At 40.0% G+C, this 24488-nt stretch overlaps 1 protein-coding gene across 8 annotated transcripts in view; it reads right to left on the bottom strand.

The window, feature by feature from the left end:
• ERC2 (ELKS/RAB6-interacting/CAST family member 2) overlaps window positions 1-24488 on the bottom strand; it is a 647893-nt gene that overhangs the window by 606052 nt on the left and 17353 nt on the right. For all 8 annotated transcript variants that reach the window (XR_012717475.1, XR_012717478.1, XR_012717476.1 and 5 more), the window contains exon 2: window positions 8286-9091. Coding sequence is in view for 1 of the 8 variants with exons in the window: in XM_075287893.1 (XP_075143994.1) it covers window positions 8286-8945 (660 nt within the window). In the remaining 7 variants the exon portion in view is untranslated. The remainder of the gene's footprint in view (window positions 1-8285; window positions 9092-24488) is intronic.

Raw genomic sequence — 24488 nt, 5'->3', positions numbered from 1 at the left:
CTGACAGAGGTGCCAATACTTTTGGCCAACACTGTATATTCTCATGCTGTCATTACATCGATTCATTATAATTTTTACTTTACAGAGAGGCTTCATTTTCACAACCATTTGTTTTTAGCTCCAGTTCATGTAGAATTCAAATTAACCTACGTGTCTCCATGGTAACAGACTAATAACAAACCTTGTGTAGTCTGATCGGGTAGTTATACCCCTTTTCCTCTGTACCTTACCCCCAACTAGGGCTGGGCAATTAATAAATAATAAAATAATCATACATGTGGTTTTAAGAGCTATAACAAATTTTTAATTTTGGTTATTAAACTAAATTTGTACATTTTTTTTCAGAGATACTTAGGGCTTTATTTTTGTTATTTTTATTTTTTATTTTTTTAATATATGGGGAAATGTAAGCAAAAAAAATAAGGGAAACGTCTGTTTTTCAAATTTCACTTCTTTTTTTTTTTTTTTTTAATTAAAAAAAACCCCAAAACAAAACACCTTTACCTCTCCATTCAGGTAATTTGATCATTTACATTTACATTGTTCGTGTGTCATGAGGGTGGGGCTAGAACCTGGGATGTGGGAGTGGTTTTGGCGTATTATTTTTTTTTATTTAAATTATTACATTTATTTAATTTTATTTTCATTTTTTTTGTTTTTTTAAATTGTGTTCCATAACGTTATAATATACCTTTGGGAAGCAATTTTATAGTAATTTTTTCGTGGGGGGGGGGCTAATTTCACATGTAACTGGGGCTGATGCATTTACTCCAGTTATAGGAGGAATGCAGCATCCTGTCCATTACTGCAGACCTAATCTGGGTCATCCAGGACCCAAGAGCTCTAACAGTTTCTGATCCCCGATGAATCACACGACTGCCAGATCAGAGGGGAGCCACATCATGGCGGCTCCCATAGCTGTATACACAGTGCTCATTGAGCACTGCGTACACAGCGATCAGGAAGCAGGGATGGTAATAAACCATCCCTGCTTTCTCTATTGGAGCTCGGGCTGTAATAACAGCCGACTCCACAGTTCTGCAGCTCCATAATTTCATGACTCCACTTAACACTTGAAACACATATATCCTTGTCGAGTCGAGTGGACTACTTGGACATATATAGTTTACTAGCTGTTACCTGCGACTTCGTCTGCGGTGATTGTAGCAGTGGGTATATACAGGCGCGGGTAAGGTTTTTGTAGTGTGTATAAGGTATGGGATATGAAATGTAACTTTGTATCTTGTTTTTGCTGTAATTCAGAGAATACGTGAGACTTTTGTGTTGAAGTTACTTTGTATTTGAGCCGCTATATATATGGTGTTGTAAGAAACTTTACATAGTGACTTTGGGACAGAAGTATTTGAAGTTAACCCTTTCCCGCCGATGGCATTTTTTGATTTTCGTTTTTGACTCCCCTCCTTCTAAACCCCATAACTTTTTTATTTCTCCGCTCCCAGAGCCATATGAGGTATTAATTTTTCCTGGGACAAATTTTTCTTCATGATTCCACCATTATTTATTCTGTAGAATGTACTGGGAAGCAGGGAAAAAATTCAGAATGGGGTGGACTGTGCAACCAAAATGACATGTCCCCTGTATTCTGTGTTTTGTTATGATTCCGGGGATACCAAATTACCAAATTTATATGGTTTTATTTACATTTTGACCCCTTAAAACAAAAAATCCAAAACTGTTTAAAAAAATTATTTTTAAAAAAGTCGCCATATTCCGACAGCCGTAACTTTTTTATACGTGCGTGTACGGGGATGTATAGGGCGTCTTTTTTTGCAGGACCGGGTGTACTTTGTAGTTCTACCATTTTCGGGAAATGTTATTGCTTTGATCACTTTTTACTCAAATTTTTATCAGACTCAAAACAGAAAAAAAAGGCGGTTTGGCACTTTTGACCATTTTTTCCGCTACGGCGTTTACCGAACAGGAAAAATATTTGTATAGCTTTGTAGAGCGGGTGATTTCGGACATAGGGATACCTAACATGCATGTGTTTCACAGTTTTTAACTACTTTTATATGTGTTCTAGGGAAAGGGGGGTGATTTGAATTTTTAACCCCTTAACGACCGGCCCATAGTAAAATTACGTCGGCACTGACAGGTCCTTCCTGACTGCCCTATAGTAAAATTACGTCGGGCAGTCAGGGAAGGATTCCCTGTCAGTGCCGATGTAATTGGAGCGGATCTTAGCTGTATCTGACAGCTAAGACCCTGCTCCATTACCCCCCATCGGAGGGGGCTCCGATCGGGGGGTTTTAACCCCTTCAGTTCCGTGATCAAACATGATCACGGAACTGAAGCGGTTCTGTGACGGTGCCGGCCGAATCGGCACCCCCCGCGGCGAGATCGAGGGGTGCCGATGTCTCTAACATGGAGCCTGGGGTCTGGCCAGTGACCCCAAGCTCCAAAAGACCCCCAATACCTGGTTGATCCTGCCGCTTTAAGAGGAAGTCAGACGCAGGCAGCCCCTGCGTCTGACTTCCTCCAGACGCTGCAAGACACTGACAGCTGTGTCCTGCAGCGTCTGATAGAGAATTAGTGATGCTTTTATCAAAGCATCACTAATCCAAGTGTCCTAAAGTAAAAAGTGTAAAAGTAAAAAATAAAAAGTGAAAAATAAATAAATAAAGTGTCTGATAAAAATGAATAAACTTATAAAGCCCCAAAATTTCCTTTTTTCTATAAAAAATGAATTGTATTAAAAAAAACCCTGAAACTTAATAAAAACAATACATATTTGGTATCGTCGCGTCCGTAACAATCTGAACAATAAAACTCCAACAATATTTAATGTATACGGTGAACGTCGAAAAAAAACCCCGGAAAAAACCCGCCGGAAGTAGTGATTTTTCACCATCTCACCTTACAAAATATGCTATAAAAAGTGATCAAAAAGTCATATATACCCCACAACAGTACCAATAAAAAGCGCACATTGTCCCGCAAAAAATAAGCCCTCAACCAACACTGTCAACCGAAAAATAAAAATGTTACGCTTCTCAGAAGATGGCGATGCAAAAAACATTGATTTATGTCCCTAAATGTGTTTTTATTCTACAGAATTAGTATCGCATAAAAAAATACTATAAATGAGGTATTGCCGTAACCGTACCGACCCGCAGAATAAAGGAAACATGTTACTTATATTGTACGCTGCATGGCGAAAAATTTAAAAGGTAGAATGCAATGCCAGGATTGATTTTTCTTTAAAAAATCCTGCAAAAAAGGGTTAATAAAATGTATTCAATAAGTTGTAGGCACCCAAAAATGGTGTCATTACAAAATGCATCACATCCCGCAAACAACAAGCCCTTATATGGCCACGTCACCAGAAAAATAAAGAAAATATAGCATCTAGTAATGTGAAGACAAACAACCCCAAAATCGCCAAATCATTAGAATACAACTGGCTGCGTCAGGTAGGGAATATATAAGCTGTGCAAGCGGATATCAGGGGACACCCCAGATTTACAGCTTACGAGGGAAAAGACACCGGAAGTGACCCCCTAAGTGACCCCAAAGTGACTCCCCCAATCATGGGACATAGTAGGGAATTTGGTGTTTGCAATGTCCTCCACACCGCTTATATATTACCTCTTCGCCATCCCATCTGCAATCACGTCCGGGGTACTAATACTCACTACACCCCCTGATATATTCTTTCAGGGGTGCAGTTTTCAAAATGGGGTGACTCCTTTGGGGAATCCAGTTTTCTGGTACGTTATAGGCTCTACAAACATGACATGGCGTCCGGATACCAAACATCTGAATCTGTACTCTAAAAGTCGCATAGCGCTCCTTCCCTTCTGCGCCCTGCTGTGCGCCCAAACTGCAGTTTATGCCACATGTATGACACATGTATGACACTGGTGTACCCAGGATAACGGACGTAATGTCATATGTGGGTATAAACTGATATTAGGGCACAGCCGGACACAGAAGGGAAAAGAAGGGTTATTGGGTTTTTGGAGCACAGACGGTTTGGTTTTTGGATGCCATGACACTTTTGCAGAGCTGAAGCGCCAGTAAAGTGGAATCCCCTGATATGTGACCTTATTTTGGAAACTACACCCCTGAAGGATTTATCCAGGGGTACAGAGAGCATTTTTAACCCCCAAGTGTTGCTATAACATATTATCCATAAATGAATACAAAGCTGATTGTGAGAAGTGAAAATGCCAATTTTTCCAAGAATCGGTCATTTCAGTGCGTAATATGTTGTGTCCGACTCGTATCAGAGATGAACGCTCTGAAAGCTGTTATGCCCGGGATACCCACTTAACAGTTTTTGGAGTGTCTCTGCTGACATAAGTTGGGCACAACATATCAGATACTGAAATGGCGAATCTCTGGAAAACTTCATTTTTAACTTCTCATTATCAGCCACAATTTCATTTCTGGAAACCAAATAAATGCAACCCTCAAGGGTTAAAATGCTCGCTACACCGCTTGATAAATGCCATCAGTGGGGTAGTGTCCAAAATGGGGTGAGATGTCTGCAGATTCCACTTCAGGGGCTTTGCAAAAGTGGCATGGTGTCCTAAAACCAAACTGTGCTCCAAAAACCAATATAGCGCTCCTTTCCTTCTGTGCCCGGCTGTGCCCAAACAGCCTTTCTACCTACATATGGCATTAAGTCCGTTATCCGGGGTACACCAGTGTCATACATGTGGGCATACACCGCCATTTGGGTACACAGCAGGGCGCAGATGTGAAGGAGCGCTATGTGCTTTTGGAGTGCAGATTTAGATTGTTGGTTTTTGGACACCATGTCATATTTGCCGAGACCCTAAAATTTCCCCTACAAAATGGGGTCACTTCTTGGCGAATTCCAGTTTACTGGCACCTTCAGGGCTCTGCAAAAGCAACATGGCGCCCCGAAAGTCCCTCTAACACTGTACCCCAATAGCTAAAAAGCGCACTGCTCCTTCTCTTCTGAGCCCTGCTCTGTGCCCAAGCGGCAGTTTACACCCACATATATAATTTTTTGACCCTCGGGATGGCCCCTTAATAGTTTTAGGAGTGCTTTTCTCTGACAACACAAAGTGGGTGCAACGTATTGGGCACCGAAATGGCATATTTCTTTAAAAATTTCAATTTTCATTTTGTACATTAATTTTTGGGAAGCATTTTTAGGCTCAAAATGATAATACCCCTTGATACATTCCTTGATGGGTGTAGTTTTTAAAATGGAGTCACATTTGAGGGGTTTCCATTGTATTGGTACTTTAGGGGTTCAGCAAATGCGACATGGCACCTGAAAACTATTCCAGCAACATCTACCCTCCAAAATCCAAATAGCGCTCATTCCATTCTGAGCCCCACCATGTCCCCATACAGCAGATTATGGCCACATATGGGGTATTGCCGTGTTCAGAAGAAATTGTGTAACAAACTGTGGGGGGCTTTCTCTCCTTTAACCCCTTGTGAAAATGAAAACTTTGGGGATAAAGGGACATTTTACTAATTTTTAACCTACACATCCCTAAGTTAGTAAAATCTGTGAAACGGCTATAGGGTCAAAATGTTCACTATACCCCTCAATGAATACCTTAAGGGGTCTAGTTTATAAAATGGGGTCATTTATGGGGGGTTTCAAGTGTTTTGGTATCTCAAATCTTGTTTGAATGTGCAATGGGCCTGAAATATCTGCAAGCAAAATTTGTGTCTTGAAATCCAGTTGTTGATCCCTTCTTTTTGGGCCCTACCGTGCGTCCGTACATAGAATTAAGGCCACAAAGTGTACATTTTTGAACACGGGAGAAATGGGGCCATCTATTTTGGGGTGTTTTTCTTCATTTTCATGTGTTATGTGCAAAAAAACTGCCTTTAAAATTACTCTTTTGTGTAAAAAATATGAGAATTTTTTGTTTGACGCAAATTCTTTTAAAACCTATGGGGTCAAAATACTCACTATACCCCTCAATGAATACCTCAAGGGGTCTAGTTTATAAAATGGTGTCATTTATTGGGGTTTTAAATTGTTTTGGTAACTCAAATCTTGTTTGAATGCGCAATGGGCCTGAAACATTTAGAAGCAAAAATTGTGTCTTGAAATCCAGTTGGTGCTCCCTTCTTTTTGGGCCCTACTGTGCGTCCGTACATGGGATTAAGGCCACAAAGTGTACATTTTTGACCACGGGAGAAATGGGGTCATCTATTTTGGGGTGTTTTTCTTCATTTTCTTGTGTTATGTGCAAAAAAAATGGCCTATAAAATGACACTTGTGTAAAAAATATGAATTTTTTTTTGTTTGACGCAAATTTTCTCAAAACTTATAGGGTCAAAGTACTCTCTATACCCCTCAATGAATACCCTAAGGGGTCTAGTTTATAAAATGGTGTCATTTATGGGTGTTTTCAATTGCTTTGGTAACTCAAATCTTGTTTGAATGTGCAATGGACATAAAATATCTGCAAGCAAAATTTGTGTTTTGAAATCCATTTGGCCCTCCCTACCTCTTAGGCCCTACTGTATGTGCGTACATAGGACTAAGGCCACAAAGTGAACATTTTTTAACACGGGAGAAGTGGGGTGATATATTTTGGGGTGTGTTTCTTCTTTTTGATGTGTTGTGTGCAAAAAAACTGGCTTTAATATGACACATATTTGAAGAAAATGAAAATGAAATTTTTTTCATCATTTGTAATAATTCTTACAAAACAATATTTGTTTGATCAAAATGCTCACTATACCCCTCAAAGAATACCTGAAGGGGTATAGTTTTCCAAATTGGGTCATTTAATGGGAGTTTCTGTCATTATGCCACCTATTCCTGTCTGCAAACATAGCTTGGTACAGGAAAAAATCACACACTCAAAATTTCCAAAATTTGCTTATAAACTTGATAAACTTGTAAATTGTCTAAGTTACTGAAATATGCTAAAATTATCTCAAATATGCTTGAAACACAAAAGGAACATTTGGAAATATATAACTACTAACTTTTTTGCCCTGTATTATTGTGTATATGTGAGATATCGCAGCTAAAAATGGAAAACATTGAAAAATTTTCAAAATTTTCAGCATTTGCGAGTTTTTTAATAAATTTACACAAGTTATATCAGTCTAATTTTACCTTCTCAGTAAAGTACAACATGTCACGAAAAAACAATATCAGAATCGCTTGGATGCAATATACTGTTACAGAATTATTCATTGATAAAGTCACACAGGGCAAATTTCAAAAATTTGGCTTGGTCATTAAGGTCCAAAACAGGCTGGTCACTAAGGGGTTAATCTTTTTTTTTTATATATATATATATATATATATATATATATATATATATATATATATATATTTTATACTTTTTTTAAACTTTTTTTTTGCATTTATTAGACCGCCTAGGGGTATTGACATGGGTGGGCGGTGTTGCGGATTGTCAGAGCGGTGGGGGTCGGCAAACATGGCTGCTCCGGAGCGTTAAAGAGCGCCTCCTGGAGTATCGTTAAGGTGAGCGGCAAAGTGGTAAAGTATATGTATATGTGATTGTGTGGGGTTAGGGGCGAGGCTGTAGAGGGTAATATGAATTTTGTGGCTTGCTATGGTCCAAAGTGTGTGAGATTGCAGAGATGGTGGTGTGAGTTTGGTTTTTGTGGGGGTCCTGGCACAAACGTATGTGCGCTATTGTGACGAAAAGTAGCCTATTGCGCAATCGGGTGTATTAACTATGTTTGTGGAAAATTTCAGCCAAATCGGTGGAGCGGTTTTTCCGTGATTGAGGAACAAACATCCGAACATCCAACACACACAAACTCACAAACTTTCACATTTATAATATTAATAGGATGGGAAGTTTGAACTAGTAAATCGTAGTCATGGTAAAATGTTCAATTGTGATTTTGGGTCATAATTGCCCAGCCCTATTTCCAAATAGCATGCCTCTGGTTAGCAAGACATAAGAGAAAGCGGGAAGGTCCCTCTAGGCGACTGCTGAGAGCTCCTACTAAGCATTATTTTTAGTGTGGTTATATAAACTACGGTGTTCAGTTAAAAAAAAAAAAATCATGATAATTATGCAATGAGTTAATTTCACGCAGTTTAACATCAAACAACTTTTTCAAGTAAAAATTTAAAACTGTGACTATTTACACTTTTCTACATAAAATTCATAATAAGGTATCACAACTTACAGCAAACACCTCTGCACTGTACAGATAAAGAGACATAAAAAGTAAAAATATTTCCTCACTCAACGTTATAGACATGGAAATCTGCCAAGATAAATCAATAATAACTCAATAATAACCTTCACATTCAACAAAAATACCTGATTTTCCTCGTGAGACACTCTCATTTGCTCCTTTAGAACAGACATCCTTGCAGCCTCCTCCTTTCGAAGGACTCTTTCCTTCTTAAGTTCTGGGCTCCAAAATGTTTTAATACTATTCATGGAAGATCCAAGTTTGCTATCTTTAATGTCCAGCTCTTTTCGGAGAAGCTCATTTTCCCTCTGAAGATCCTTCAGTTGAACCTGAAGATCAAGCATGGTGTTGTCTCTCACCTGTCTTAACATTGAAGGAACCTGGTGATGATGGTGGTGATGATGGTGAGACGAACTGGTCAAGCCTACATGGTCAGTGTAGGACAAGACATCAGTGTGTGAAAGACCAGCAGAGGCAATGTTAGGGCTGCTCCCCATGGCTGTGACTCTTCCACCATAGACAGCTCTATTGGTAGCCCTTCCAAGAGTCATGGTTCCTTTTGGAAAAGTAGTAGATGCTACACCCTCATGGTCACTCAAGTACATGGGTCCAGATGTTGCATAGGCTGCATTAAGGGACTGGATATTCTCCATGGACAGGGTTTTACCTGCCCCTGTTCCTCCACTGCTTGTTCGTCTATGGCCCAAACGAGGTGATCTTGGCAAGCGAGGCGATCTGGAAGGACTGCCCTCCAAATTAGTGATTGTACGAGCACTTCCATACATAGCTGTGCTGTATTGTAGTACCAGACAGGGAAACGGATTATGAATACTATTAAATAAGGATTAGGACATCTATCTCAGCATCTAGAGATCTGCTTGAGATTTCATTGTTCTTTTTTCATTATAAAGACCCTTCAAGCAATGGCAACCTAGAAAAACAAGATGAAAAAAAAAATTATGTTATCCAGGAGGGCTTACCTTCAAAAGGAAAAGAAAATTCTAATGTCTTGAAAAGGTTAAACGGTTGATATTTTTATACAGTACAAATATTACTAAATTTCAAGTGTTTGGGATCAAGTACCATTACTTAGGAAATTGTTTATCGCTATAACCCTTCATGTTCTAAGTCAGCCTGTTCTCAATATGATTAAAAATAATTGATCACATGAACCACTTGACATTGCCGAGAGATTATGCTACAGCAAAAACATTTTTACGACAAAAAAACCCATCTTAACATTTTCATTGCGTGATTAGAACTAAATTGCTGTACCGGACGCAGCTCTAATAATGGGTGCACCACTTGCGCCTTGATAAACAATGAATTGCTTGGGCTCCTCATAGGGCCCTGGTGGTTTACTGGTGGACCTGCCTGGCCCTGCAAACTGGGCTCAGCACCCTCCAATACTAAAGGCATGTTAGTTTATTCAAGACATTTCTGTTCCTTTATCTAAGGCTACATTCACATAAACATGTGCATGTATAAATCAGTGAGAAAATGGTACAGATGGCACATGGTTGGTGCCCTTCATGGACCCATCCATCTCAATTAATGAACCCAAGTCAGGAAACAGACAGCAATAGCACCTATCCTGAGTTCTGTCACCAGGCTTAAGACCCCCACCTTCACGGACCTGTAATAATATAGACTTACATGTATGGGGCCGTAAGGAAAGAATGGGTCAGTGTACTCTCTGTTAAAAGAACACTGTTGTATGCATGTAGCCTAAATAGGGCTTACCGAAATTCATGTACCTCCTGCCAAAACAACCACATATATATCAAAAGACCTAATTTCTGGATCTAGTCTGCCACACACGAAATAGACACCTGGTAAAAGGAAAAGCATTCCCATCAGTTCATAAGGCATGTAAGTCACTGGGCCCCAATAACTCTATACACCAGTAGATGCTACTGTAATGCTTTAGCAAAGCATAAAACAGCATGACCGTGCAACACCATGCCAAAACATATCAAATAAGAAGAATACATAAGTAACAGATTGCTCAATAACAATACATTAATAAAACTTCTGAAAGGAAATAACAGCACCGACAGATACGACTTCTAAATCATATTGACAAAGACGTTTATTGAACAGCAACCCAGGTTTGATTTATTCATGGGACGTAGCAGCTAAGACGGTAGTCTGCCGGGTAAATGCAGCTCCAATATAAAGCTGCTGTTCTACTAGTCATGTAAATTACGCTCGGTATTGGGGTTTCCGTTCTTCTGATCCGGTCGGTGACACCCCCCCCCTCCCCCTTCCCCCACAAAAAAACAATCTACTTAAAAAGCAGTTACCAGAGGACCCTATTATAGTCTATGGGGTCCACTGGGTTTCCGCCCAAATATTACAGAGAGAAAATTCTGCTTGCAGGACTTTTCTATTTGCATTTTTAAAGCAAAATGGGGGACGGAATCCTCGAATGGAACGCAAACGTGACCATAGCCTTAGTTCAGTAGTAGGAAATAAAACATAATAAGGGCTTATGATATGTAACAAACATGGATGTAAAATCCAGGGATGTTGCAGTCAAACTTCAACTCCTCTATGTTTCAACAGACTGACGCAGACTCCTTCTCCAACTCCTTCATAAATAGTTGATAGCCACTGTTAGATAAATGCCTTGAAAGCTCCTCTAACTTGGTAAAAAACTAGTCATTGAATTCCTATGAAAGGAAATATAGGAAAAGCTATCCATCTTATTATTTACACAATACCAGGAATTCTATAATATAATTTAAAGTAATTCATATTTTTATTTTGATGTTGGAGGCAGAAACTTTTTTCCAATTCTGACATCACCCAAAACTTGCCTCGACTACATGACTCTGATGCAGGCCCTCTACCCCACTGTGCCTGTCGGTCACTGTTATTATTATATCTACCTGTATCTTCTGTGTATTGTATGTAACCCCCAAATGTAAAGCACCATGGAATTAATGGTGCTATATAAATAAATAAATAAATAAATAATAATAATAATATTAATGCAGGTTCTGATGCAAGGCGTCATGTATTCATGTAGAAGGCTAAACCAACATAATATTAATCCCAAACTGCTGTTTCCTAACATACTGCTAGCATACAAATAGTTTCTTTTTGAAGCATATAATATCTATTATTTCACAATGAAGTTCATATAGAACATCATTTGAAGAGGATTATCAAGCCAAAATAAAAAGACATTAAAAGGTCCATATGCGTCTGCATGTTCACCATATGTTGCCCCCACAACTCAGAAGTAATTATGTTTATTATCTTGCGAAACTCTGTGCTGCACCTTTGTTTTGATGCTGCCACAGCTTGCTGATGAACAACGGTTTACAGTGTTGCGATCTCCTCAGATATTACCTTTATTCAGAACTACCTTTATGTCCCTATGTGTAAAAGTGCAAGGCATTACCCTAACTACTTCCTGTGTTCGCACGCTGATCTGCTACTGGTACACTGTTCTTCTATTCCCCTACTATTGCTGTCCAGCATGTAAAACACAATCCGCTACTAAGACAGGGAGCATTAAGAGAGCAGGGGAGATCAGAGGTAAGTCATTCCAAATATTATAGATCACTAAAAATAAATATATCACATGTTTCCTAATCTGTGGGGGAGACTAGCGACAAATGTTCTATTACTCTTACAGCACCACTACAGACAGAAATTAAGCCTTAGACTGAGACTGCATATTGCAGAAAAGAAGATTTTTTTGTTGTAGATTTTGCTTCATTTTTCTGAGTCGAAGCAAGGAGTGGTATAGAGAGAATGTAGACGTATAAGAAACTTCCTATGTATTTTCTATTCCTTTTTTAGCCACTCCTGACTTTGGTTCACAAAAATGCAGTAATATCTCCAACTAAAAAAAAAAGCTGTGTTTCCACAACGTGGGTCCTCAGTCTTACACAGTTTCCATTAAAATCAATAGGCCCTCCATAAAATGCATAGATATGCTGGGTGCTAACAGAGAAATATTTTTTATAACTTCTGTTTTTGCTAGGGATATTTTTTCTATTAAATTAGAATTCCTTAAGACAGATGATGAAAATTACTTTAAAGGAGCATAATACACAAAATATCTGAATTCTATATCCATTTTTTAATGCAAAAACTGGTGACAAAAAGTTTCACCTGGATACCCTTTTCAAGGAATGTGTCCAGTTTTCAATTGTATTCTTGAAGGTTATGAAGCTGTGACATCAATGAAAAGAAAACTGAAAAGGCAGAAATCGCTAAAAAAAAAGATCTAAAAAAACATCTTTACAGATAGCTGTGGAACAAAAGTGAAAAAAGAGCATACAACACATCAATAGGAGATGAGAACTTCCCGCGCTAGTCAAGCTAAAGGAACAGTTTGACGAAACTCAGAACAGCATGGTAGCACTTCATGAGATGAGGCAGACAGGTTTGATCTTATAACCTTTAAATGCATGAAATATCAGACTTGCGATACAGAGAGTTGATTGCTAAAAGTTTTAATTTCAATACATAAAATATTCTAGGTGACCCGGAATATAGGGAACTTAACCCCTTCAGTACCGGATCAATTTCTGGTCCAGGACCAGACAGATTTTAGGGGGGGGGGGGGGGGGGTTTGTATGTGCGGTTTTGAGGGCTGTAACGTTTTCTCATATGTCTCATTCAACTAGTTGTTGCGTCTTTTTTTGGTGACACATAGGGCTTTATTTTTATGTTGTTTTTATTTTTGAATGTGTTTTAGGTTGTTTTTTTTTACATCCGGGAAAATATGAACAAAATAGGATGGAAATCGTGTCTGGGTTTCACTTTTCTATTTCTTTTTTTAATAACACAAAGTGCTACTGAAAAACATTATAAAATAGTTTTTCCTCTCCATTACAGTAATTTTTATTTTATATGGTGTCATCAGGGGTGGAGCTATAACGGCATTTTATTGGCATATTACTTTATTTTATTTTTTTAATTATGCTATTTACTTTTTTTTCCATTTAATTTTTTTTTCAGATTGTGTCCCCATAAGGTCATAAGAGACTTTTGAGGACATCTGATGACTTTTTTTTTTGTATTAGAGACTGATTTACCCTGTAGCTGGGGCTGGTACATTTAGCCCCAGTTGTAGGAGGAATACAGCCTCCTGCACGTTAGTATACACAGCTTAGAGAGCTGATCTGGGTCTTGTAGGACCCAGCAGCTCTTGTAAGACGCCTAGCCTGGCGGATCACGTGACGGCTGGGTCAGAGGGCAGCCGCATCATGGCAGCGCCCATAGCTGTGTATACAGTGCTCATTGAGCGTTGTATACACAAGAGATCGAGAAGGCAGGGAAGGTAATAAACCTTCACTGCCTTCTCTATAGGAGCTCCGGATGAAGATACAGCCGGCTCCCAGTATCAGCAGCTGCATGATCTCGTACCAGTACGTTCTGTCAGAACAAGGCATCCACCTTCTGGATGTATACAGCCTATGGGCGGTCCAGAAGGCGTTAATGGATATACTTCTACTGATCATTGGGCCTACTAGGCTACTAACCAGAGCAAGGACAAGGCATAAGTAAATTAAACTGCTGGCTAGGGAGTATTATACAGTATTGTCTCTAATATTAACTTTTCCTTTTAACTCTGTTCCTATTCAAGGCCAGCTACAGTATTTTTTGTTATTTGCAGCCACAACTATCCTGTGTGTCCTATCCATGCAGCCTGAAAGTATATGTGCAAGTCAATCTCAGCACAATGTACTGGCATTACTATTATCTGTCTTCTCTGCGCCGTCTCACAGTCCCCCAATGCATAGCAGTAATAGTAACATCTCTACAATGTGTTTTTTATGTCTAGGACACAGGATAATTGCGGCACCAAAATTCTATAGCTGACTTTGAATGGGAGCAGGAAAGGGTCCATATTAGAGGATATACTGTGAATTCTGAAGTTGACAGGCACACACGAAAGTAGACAACCGTGCTTTTAGTGATCTAGGCTGGAGCCCCGGGTGGAATAAACACCTTGGCCGTGGTGGAAAAAAAACAAAACAATGCAGCGGCTTGCAGTTTCTGCAAAGGTCTAGTGAATCCCATATACACATTGTGGGGAAATATGCACAGCAGAAACACTGTGATTTCCAAAACTGTTGCGGTTTTGGAAACTGCAGCATGTTAATTATACCTACAGAAACACTGGCGGTTTCCCTATAGGTATAATTGAAGTACAAAGTCTGCGAAGGAAACCTCTGCAGACTTTCTGTGAAAAACGTTTTGGGAAAAACTGTGATGCGTAGCCACAGCGATTTTTCCCACAGCTCTTCTTTGCTGCGGACTGCCAAGATCCATAGTGTTCTTGTTCTAGAGACTAACTTCACTTGACAACAGACAATAAAAAGCATCTAAGGCCCGATTCACATCTGCCTTCAGTATTCCGTTCGGGGACCCCCCGAATGCAAACCTATAGGCATTAAAAGCAGTTAGCTAGGAAACCACACGAAGACCATAGACTATACTGGGGTCCATGTGGTTTCCACACGAAACATGCAGAGAGAAAAGTGCTGCTTGCAGTACTTTTCTCTCCGCATGATTCGGGCAGACACCGAACGGAAACCACATGAACCCCATTACAGTCTATAGGGTCTGTGTGGTTTCTTAGCTAACCGCTTTTTAATGTGTATAGCGGACTCCTCGAACGGAATTCCAAACGCAGATGTGAACCAGGGGTTGGAGAGAAGCAAGACACCTTGAAGCCAGTACTTGAAGCAATGTTTAGCAAAAAATCATAATTTTAATAGAAATGACAGTGACCAATTAATATATACTGTTATATTATTATATTTTTTTATGTTTATGCAAAGGAACTGGACTCTACGACAACCAAGAAACAAATCAGGGTATATCATTTGGCCTATTTAAGAAAAAAGAAAAGAAAAAGGTGTTCAATGGTGAACATTCATTTTAAATACCGATACATCACTTGCTCGAACCGGCAGAAATAACATCAATAGAAGGGAATAAAAGCAAAATGCTTTGCAACTGCATTCCCCTGGTTACCAAACAGCACTTAGTATATGCAAATTATCTTACAATAAAGCAAGAAATTCGTAAAAGGTTTAGGTGAGATGACAAAGAATGAAAAAAAAAGTATTTATACCAATTATTTGTCATCCACTGAAAAGGAAAGAGTAGTATTGTCTAAAATGCTTCAAAAATGGAAAATAACTTTAAGTGCGCTGCATTACCGCATGGATTTATGGTCAAGAAACAATATTAATGTCAATTTGTCTGCTGTGAAGCATACAAGCTGTAGTGACATAGCTGTTAAATGACAAGTAAACTACGTATTCTTATGAGAAAAAAAATCCATATGAATTGCCTCAGGTGAAAAGCACAGCAAAAATGGGAAGAAAATTCAAAACGCGCAGGCTGTGTTTATATATGAGGGCTTATTTTTGTCAGGACAAATTGTATTTCGTAATAGCAACATTTCATATTCTGTATAATGTACTGGGGAGCTGATAAATTCTAAATGGAGTGGGATTGGAAAAGAAAAACAATTGTGCTATTTTTAATGGGTTTAATTTTACTGTGTTCGCTGTGCATTATACATGACATGTTAACTTTATTCTGTGGGTCACAATGATCACGGCGATACTAAACTTGTGCTGTTTGAGCGCTGAGGACTGCCCCCAGTGCTGCGAGAGAACTAATTTGCATACCGTAGAAAACTGGGATTTCTACTGAACAGTGGCGCGGGAAGACATCTAAAGGTAGGAGAAGAATACCCTTTCTTGAGGCTATTCCTACATGTTATCAAGAAAAAAAATGTTGTTTTACTAATAGAATCCCTTTAAAAACCCGTGATCTGTTCACAAACACTGCTGTGAGGTCCTTTCCGGGTCTTGATTGTTGTTTCTTTGGACTCAAGATAAAGTCTTGTATATCCATTTCAAAAGTGAATAAACAAGATACAAGAAAAAATTTCCATCGGTTGCAGACAGAATGTGCTTCATCTACATCTCTAATTATATTAGTTTTCAGTTTATTGTTCTAATCCTAAGTGAGGTCACAACAGACTTATAAAGACAGTGATGTAAACTTCGCCAGAGTCTTCTTACCACAGCAACTCAAAAAAAAAGCAGGATATATAATTTTCATTGCTCTCAAGTTTGGCTCAAGAGACAAAAAGAGAGCAATCTGAAACCATCAAGCTGTATTTTTTAATATCACATTACCCTTTCTGCTCTTTTGCATAGTATTCATGTAACTATTCATTGTAACAGGAGTTCTGCTCTCGTGCTGTGTGGGAAGGATATCTGTAGTGGGGTAACTATTCAGAATGATACCTAGTGTCTTGGTCTGTAAGATTATTAACAACAAACTGTGATTTCCCAAACCATAACATCAAGGAACATTAGCAGTAGATTTTGCTAGGTTAAGTGGTTATTTTGTAGAATGACATGGAAATGTCACTTCCATCAGTCACCAATTCACAGTCTCCAACTGATTACTCCGATTCTGAAGTGCGTGCAGCTGCAAAACCAAAGATTTCCTGCCAAGGAAATTAAAAGAAACTAAACTGAAAACAAAAAAGAGAAAATGGTCTTAAGCAAAATATATATTTTTACATTATTTAGTTTAGATCCACCATCTAGGGTTGGTGGTCTATACTGGTGAAGCACCTGCACTGCTCTGACACATGTGGCTTTGTAAGGCTTTGTTCACATCTGCGTCTGAGTCTCCGTCAGTCACTCCATGCAGATTCCACCTAAAATTGTTGGGGAGAAAAGACCTGCATGGAGGACTTTTCTCTCTGCTGGTTTCAGTAAACTGAAAAAAGAAAGAAAACAACCCAACAATAATAATAATAATACATATGAATTTAGGCTCTGGAGTTTGCAGTGCCCACGGGTAACCACTGTTTTAGCAGGCGGGCTCTCTGCCATATGGGTCAGTGGATACGAATTTCGGAGAGCAAGACTCAAGAGCGAACCTAGCTTCAGTATGAAGGCACATATAGCAGCTGCACTGCAACCCTGTCCACCTGAGGCAGGCCATTACTGTTTGTACTGTACTATTTTTTTTTTTTTACTGACAATCTACATAAATTTTTTAACTGCAGTTGCAAATTTTATGGGGCAGGGACAGAGGAGGAATAGATACATTATCACTGTTCAGTTCCAGCAACCACTGAGGCCACCGGTTTGTCTCTGTGGTCCCGTGAAGTTCAGGACCTCCGGCAATTATATCTCCCCAGGCAGTGCCACATGTTGCTCCAAGTCTTGGACAATCCCTTTAAGAAAATTAGCATATAAGGGTGTCCAATTCATTTTCACCGGGGAGCCACTTCAACCTCACAGAGAATCTTTTATATGTGTATGAAAGTAACTTCTCCTTAACAGATAAGCAAGCTAATAAGGAGTAGATACATTTGTACATTACTACTGTTACAATCAGCCGTTTGAGGGCAGCAACCAGAAAGAGCATATTATTAACGCCCAAGACATTGGCATGTTACATACTATCCTCATTCATTCATAATTTTCTGAATATAACAAAAATTAAGCAAAATAAGTATACAACAATTCAATTACATTAAAAAAAAAAATTAAAAATAAGTTTTATGCTTATCTATGTTGTTTTCTGGCTGTATGTCTGACAGTTTTCCTGAGGTCAGTGTGTCTGTGTCTGGTTTCAGGTCTGATGTGGCCACCAAACGCAGCGCTGCTCCTGTTCAAGGGAATGGTAGCGGGGCTGCAACTCCTGGTGTCACCGCAACAGTGTACGGCGCTTCATACACTGTAGCAGAGGTGCCTGGAAGTGCAACCCCAATCCCATTCACTTAAATAGGAGCAGGGCTACTTTCAGCGGCCACTGTGGGGGTTCAGTTTTGGGACTGTCACCTGTCCTATCCTATGTAGAGGTCATCAGTATCAAATATCTTCCTATGCACTCCTCCTTTAACAGTGTGCATAGGAACTAGAATCACAAATACAGCCAATTAAACTTAGTCTGACCACTTTTGTAACTGCAGCCTGGCCTAGAAGGACCCTGATGTGGAGGACACAGAGCAACCTGTTGCTACTTTCTGCATTATCACTAGCACATAGAGTACAGGCAGAGACCAACATTCAGCAGGTACCTTTCCCTGCTCAACCTTAGTGAGGCTGAGCAAGGCAAGGAAGCGATGTGAAAGCCGGTGATATGCGTTGTTCAGCGCTACACATCCTGGACTGGTTCCTCATTCGGTTAATATGTCTTCCTAGGCCAGAAGTAGCTGAGTGAGGAACCAATCTAGGATGTGCAGCACTGAGCAACTGATGTAGATGTAAATCTTATGATCTACAGTTAGTGAGCCCCCACCTTCTCACTGGGTCTGGGTCCCCCTAGATACACTTCTGGCAGCAGCCAATGAGCGCAAAAGCTGCTTAGTTACCCGTTTCTGAGTTGCAGCCATCATCTCAAAAACAAGTGCCGGGCCAGATAACACAAGGCGGCTGTTTGACAGCCGTGATATAGATGAAATGCATTGTAACATGTAGCTTTCTAATTAAAAAAAAACACTGTGCACATCTATAATCCTCAATGCCTATGAAAAACATGTGCTTTCGAGAAGCTGATCCCTGATATATTACAGTGCATTCAAGGAATCCACGAAAATGGACAAAAATAGAGCATGTCTTATATTTTGATGGTCCGTAAGTATGGACCGTCAACATTTCGGTTTTGTGAATAGTCACCCATTACCCAACATTGAAATGTTTGCGGCCATGTGATAACCATTAAAAGAAACAGCTGATGGTCACTGTTGTGTGAATGTAGGCTTACAAGTTCAGGTTCTTGCATGCAGTTTTTGAAACCAAAACCACATGTGAATCATAATGGGAGATAAAGTATGAATGACAGGGGCTACTACTTTTTTTTCCCCAGTCCACTCCTGCTTTTGGCTACTAAACTAAAACTGTGTGCAAAAACCTGAATGTGTAAATGCACCCTAATGCTGGGGAGGAAGTGTTTAATTCCGGTAAAGCGCCACCACAGGGGAGCTGAAGCATTACATGCTGGCCATTGAAATCAATGAGCGGTCTGTATAATGTATTTTTTTATAAATCTGTGCAGCAGATCTAATTTAGGTTACATAATAGTACAAAGTCAGAGATAGACCAATTGCTGTGAGGACCACCCCATGAGTCAGTTTCAATTTACTGTAGCCTGGCAGCAGAAGCTTTCATAAAGATCAATAGAATATACAACGTTAGAAGTCAGTAGCAAATATCTAAGGTTCTGTTCACATCACTTTAGATTCTATGTTTGTTGTATAAGCCGGGAAAGCTTGCATAATATACAGAAAACCTATCTATAGGGCTTTATTCCCCTGACAGATGCCAAGAAAGTCCATCATCTGTCTAAAATACTGCAAAGAAAAGTGTAGTGCGCTATGTATTCTATGCAAAGGAATCCAATATATAGAACGTACACCACCACTTGGGAATCTATAGGTGAGATATGTCTTCCGCCAGTTTTATACTGAAACCGCCAGAGAGAAAAGTCCTCTTTGCACGACTTTTCTTTCCGCTGGTTTTAGGCGGAATCTGTGGCGGTGTTCAACGCAGATGTGATCGCAGCCTTAGGAACTCCAAAGGATGCATTCACACAGAGGAAAATGGTGCTGAATTTGGTGTGGAATCCGCGTCAGATTCAACGCTGAAATCTTTTTTTGCTAGCAGAAAAAGGAACCCATTGAAGTCAATGGGAGGCGCTTTTTTCAGCGCTGAATCTGACATGGATTCCACACCAAATTCAGCACCATTTTCCTCCGTGTGAATGCATCCTAACACCTCCGACAGCAGGTGTTGTAGGAGAAGAGAGTGAGCACATTCAAACACACCTGATCCTTCTGTTTTAGGGGACACAAGCTGCCACCTCTCTACCCTTTCCTTATTCAGAATACATGCATGTTTGCCAAACCAAGGCGCATGTGTATGATGGGATCGGGAAAAACAGTCGTCGAAGGAGCATTTAACCAATAGGTATCTTGTGTATAAACATGAGTGGGAAATGTTGGGGAAGGAATGAATACAGCCCACTTACTTGAACTAGTCCAGATTAACAATATCGGTTGTGCAGCCAGGTATCCGGGACAGAGGTAGCACGTGGGGAATATCCATACAAAAAATAAAGTAAAAAATTTTCCAGCTCCACTCCTTAAGTCCCTTTTTGATAAAACGTAGCGTTTATTTGTGCATTAGTAAAATTCCAGTGTATAAACCTGATCTCCAGGATCTGCCCGTCCACATATCAGGTTTATCTTTTGTCCACATATGAGTATGGCGTTTCAAATCAAGATATCCCGATGGGTGATGTATAGAGAATGCATAGGTGGGTAACAATTAGGACATTGATTCATATATTATTGCATAATATTTGAGAGGGTTTTGTGTGTGTACAGTTCTTGTCTTAATGGTTATTCCATTTATTATGGTTCATATGAGAGCTATATGTAGTTTGGTGATTTGTACTTGTATACACCATGTTTAATGTTCCCATTTTTGTGTTGTTTTATTTGTTTTTAAATGTCACTCTTGATATGTGTTTCAAATGATACGGGTTCCATTTCCCTTCTCATGGCTTTGCATTTCCGGGACACTTCATGTGTTCACAATCATGGGAAGGGTATTTATAGCAACTAAAGGGAAAAGTAAGTTAGGCTACGACTAAGGGGACGTGCCTGTCCTTGAAACGAGTCAGCTGGCTTTTCTTTTGGGAACATGGAGCTGATTTAATAGCAACTATGTCTGTAACATACACTGGAATGTTACTAATGCACAAATAAACGCTACGTTTTATCAAAAAGGGACTTAAGGAGTGGAGCTGGAAAATTTTTAACTTTATTTTATCTTGTGTATAGTCTGCCTAAGGTAAAGCAAACATGGTAATCCAAGTTGACTTTATTTATGGCCAACCAGGGAGCAAAAAAAAAAAAAAAAATCCAAAACACTTGAGGGAATTTATTAAGAATGGCATTTTGTACACCAGTCTAAATCAATTACCCCGCTGGCATAAAACAGATTGTTAATAAGCCCCAGTCAGGGATATGGGTAAATTTCTGGTATAAGGTACACCAGTTTTTGGAAAGTCTTATAGTAAATTTATTGGTCAAGGTGCCTTCATCCCGGCCTGCCTTGGTTTCCACCTAATTTTGTAAAAAGTGTCAGGTGGAAAACAAAGAGAGAAATAGCGCAAAAAAGTTACCACAACTATCAATTCCAGTTTTCTGACATACAGGGAATAATAAATCCCCCACATTTCCTTAGGCATTGAGTTTATGTTTTGCTAACCCCAATTCAAAAACAGACAGACAATCCTTTTTTGGCAAGAAATTTTTTAGACTTTTCTATCCAATAAATTCCCACAATTTTATTTCCTATAAGAATTACATTCAGGAATGGCAATAGAAAAAAATGCAAAAGATGCTCGAGCACCGGCTTGGTGACAAGAGTTTCCATAAATTCTCAGCAACGCTAAACCCACAGAGGGCGTCAGCAGCGGTAAACCCACAGATTAGCAGCCTAACACGTAATGTGAGAACGCGCAGTACTTTCAAACCTTTAGGCAACCGGTTTTTCATATCACAATGATACCAACCTGGTTATTTGTGATAAGGAGACTGGAATAAGGAAATGGAAAACGTATGCCTGCCAAGCAGATACAAAATTCTCTCATTTGGAGTTGGATGTTTAACACAGTCAAATCCCTCTCGATACGGCCATGCGATGATTATAATCACCGGTCCGCAGTACAGATAGAACTGTCACCGGGCAGGTACGGCCTGTCAAGACAGCAAATCCTGTTCTCTTCTATACATCTTGTCAGATGTGATGCTTAGAGCGTCGTCTAGTTCATGTACCTCTTTTCTCTTCAGCCTGCCTCCGCCTGAGGTACGCCTGGATTTACAGGGTTGGTCTTGTCTATTGTTAGTCTATTTATAGGGTGGCTTTGCTGCTGTGTTTGGAGCAGTAGATTCACTTATAGTACATTGCTTATTAGAAGAGAGGAATGTACATCACTTCATGTTCATTACACATCCGAGAAAAATATAGGTTTGTGCCTGAGCCTGGCAACAAATACACCGCAGGGACAAAACAAAGGGTACTTCAATGCGTTAATAAAGATAAAATGTAGGCATTAGATGAAAGTCAGCGATATGTTATATTATAATGGATTCGTCACTTGGGACAGACTTAGGCCTCATGCACATGGCTGTGGTACAGATCCAAAACATTGTACAGGCCCAAAGTTTGTTCATTGGCATGGCATTGTTGTGGTGTGCAAAGAGAGCCTATGGAAAGGATCGTGTATCTGGATATAGCCTGTGCTTTTGCTGCCTTGTGCAGGGTCAGCATTACCTTAGCTGTATATACTGTAGATATACGAACATGTGCAGGTTTGTGAAAAAAAAAAACAGAATGGATGGCACATGGATGAATCCATGTGGTGTCTATGACCTCACCAGACCCATACATTTCAATAATGAGCCAAGACCATCTTGGGTTTTGCCTTCCAAGCTCCTACCCCCTACACGGACATGTGATAATACACAGCCATGTGTATGGGACCATAAGAACATAATGGGTCAGGGCTCGTTCACATCAGCGTTGTGAACTCCGTTATGCATGTTTCCGTTTCCTGCCTAAAACAGAGGCAGGAGACGGAAACCTGCAGGAGTCTCTCTCACCCATTCATTTGAATGGGTGAGAGAGATGTCCGGCCGTGAACGGCGGTGAGCGTTTTATGTTCTCCGCCGCGAAACCGGGTTTTATAATCCGGACACAGAGTCGGGCATGCAGAAGACGGAAAGCACAGAACGGAAAGAAGAACGCAGGTGTGAACCTAGCGTCAGTATGCTAGCGAGTAAAAACATGGCTAACACACTGACAAAACACAAAAAATGGGGGCTTAGAGCAGGGGTCCTCAAACTGCGGCCCACGGGCCACATGCGGCCCACCAAGCACTTCTGTCTGGCCCCACCGACAACGCCAGCAGGCGTGCATTTATAATGAAGCTCCTGGGGAGCTCGGGCCAGGCCATGGAGCGCACTTCACTTTACCTATTGGAGGGCACTGCCCCCGATGTCTGTGCGACCTGCTCTGCCTCTGGCCCACTGTTTAAAAAGTTTGAGGACCCCTTGCTTAGAGAGTATAGATAATGTGCTCTGTAAACACTAGCTCCCACCTGCGACCCTTTGTTTCTGGATAATAAAACGTTACAAGATGGTAAGATCACTTTAATGAACATTATGTTGTATTTAAGGACACGTTGATCCAGGGTTTTTATACTGACTGCCAGATTTGGAGTCGGGAAGGAATTTTTTCCCCTGAAATAGAGCAATTGGCATAAGCCTCATGGGGTTTTTTGCCTTCCCCTGGATCAAGACTATAGGGGATTGTAGGGTTATAGGTTGGACTTGATGGACTAATGTCTTTATCCAACCTCATCAACTATGTAACTATGTAATTGTGTAATACAAAGGCCTATAGCCAGTCCAGATGAGTTATACATTGAGATTATGCCTTAATTGTTAAATATATAGGTACTATATTTTGTAAATACCTTAAAGGGGTTATCCATCTTCCAAAAATGATCTGCAAACAAATCCACAGAAGTGCCAAGTCCTAACGGTTCCCTTGTGCAACCTTGGTTTGGCTTTATTTTACTTGCTGCTGCTTGTATCACTGTAATTTACATGCCAGGAATCAATGGACAAACTACATTTCCCATGATGCATCAGCCTGCTCTCACTATTTGCTGTTCACAGGGCAGGAGAGTGAGCTTGCAAACAGAACATCTCAGCATCATGTGAGAGAGATTTATTACCTGTGATTTCATTGCAGGGAGGAGTGGAGAAGAGAGGGATACACATCGACTGAGAGCAGGCGGATGAATCATGGGAAATGTAGTTTGTCCACAGATTCGCCACATGTAAATAACAATGATACAAGCAGCAGCAAGTAAAATAAAGCCAAGAAAAGGCTGCACAAGGTAAAAGTGAGCACTGCTAAGGATGTATTTGCAGATCATTTTTGGTAGCTGGGTAACCACTAGGGTTTGTCCAGAATTTAGTGTTTTATGGCCCATCCAGACGAAAAGATACAGCTGAGGGGGGCAATGCAGAAACACTTCCAATGCTAGTACTATTCATAACAGGGAACATGATCCTCATCCTAAAATGAGAAAAAAGATCTACTTTGTACCTGGAAAGAACACCTTCAGCAGCCTGCACATTCCTCCCTGTTTTACAGTGCTACAATAAGATGTAAAATCCCCGATACCTGTTCAACAGGCTAGAAACCTCAAAATGTGTTTGCATGATGTGA

Source organism: Leptodactylus fuscus, chromosome 9 (genome assembly GCF_031893055.1).
Source record: "Leptodactylus fuscus isolate aLepFus1 chromosome 9, aLepFus1.hap2, whole genome shotgun sequence".
In the NCBI taxonomy this organism is placed as follows: Eukaryota; Metazoa; Chordata; class Amphibia; order Anura; family Leptodactylidae; genus Leptodactylus; species Leptodactylus fuscus.
This window is presented reverse-complemented; position numbering and strand designations above follow the sequence as displayed.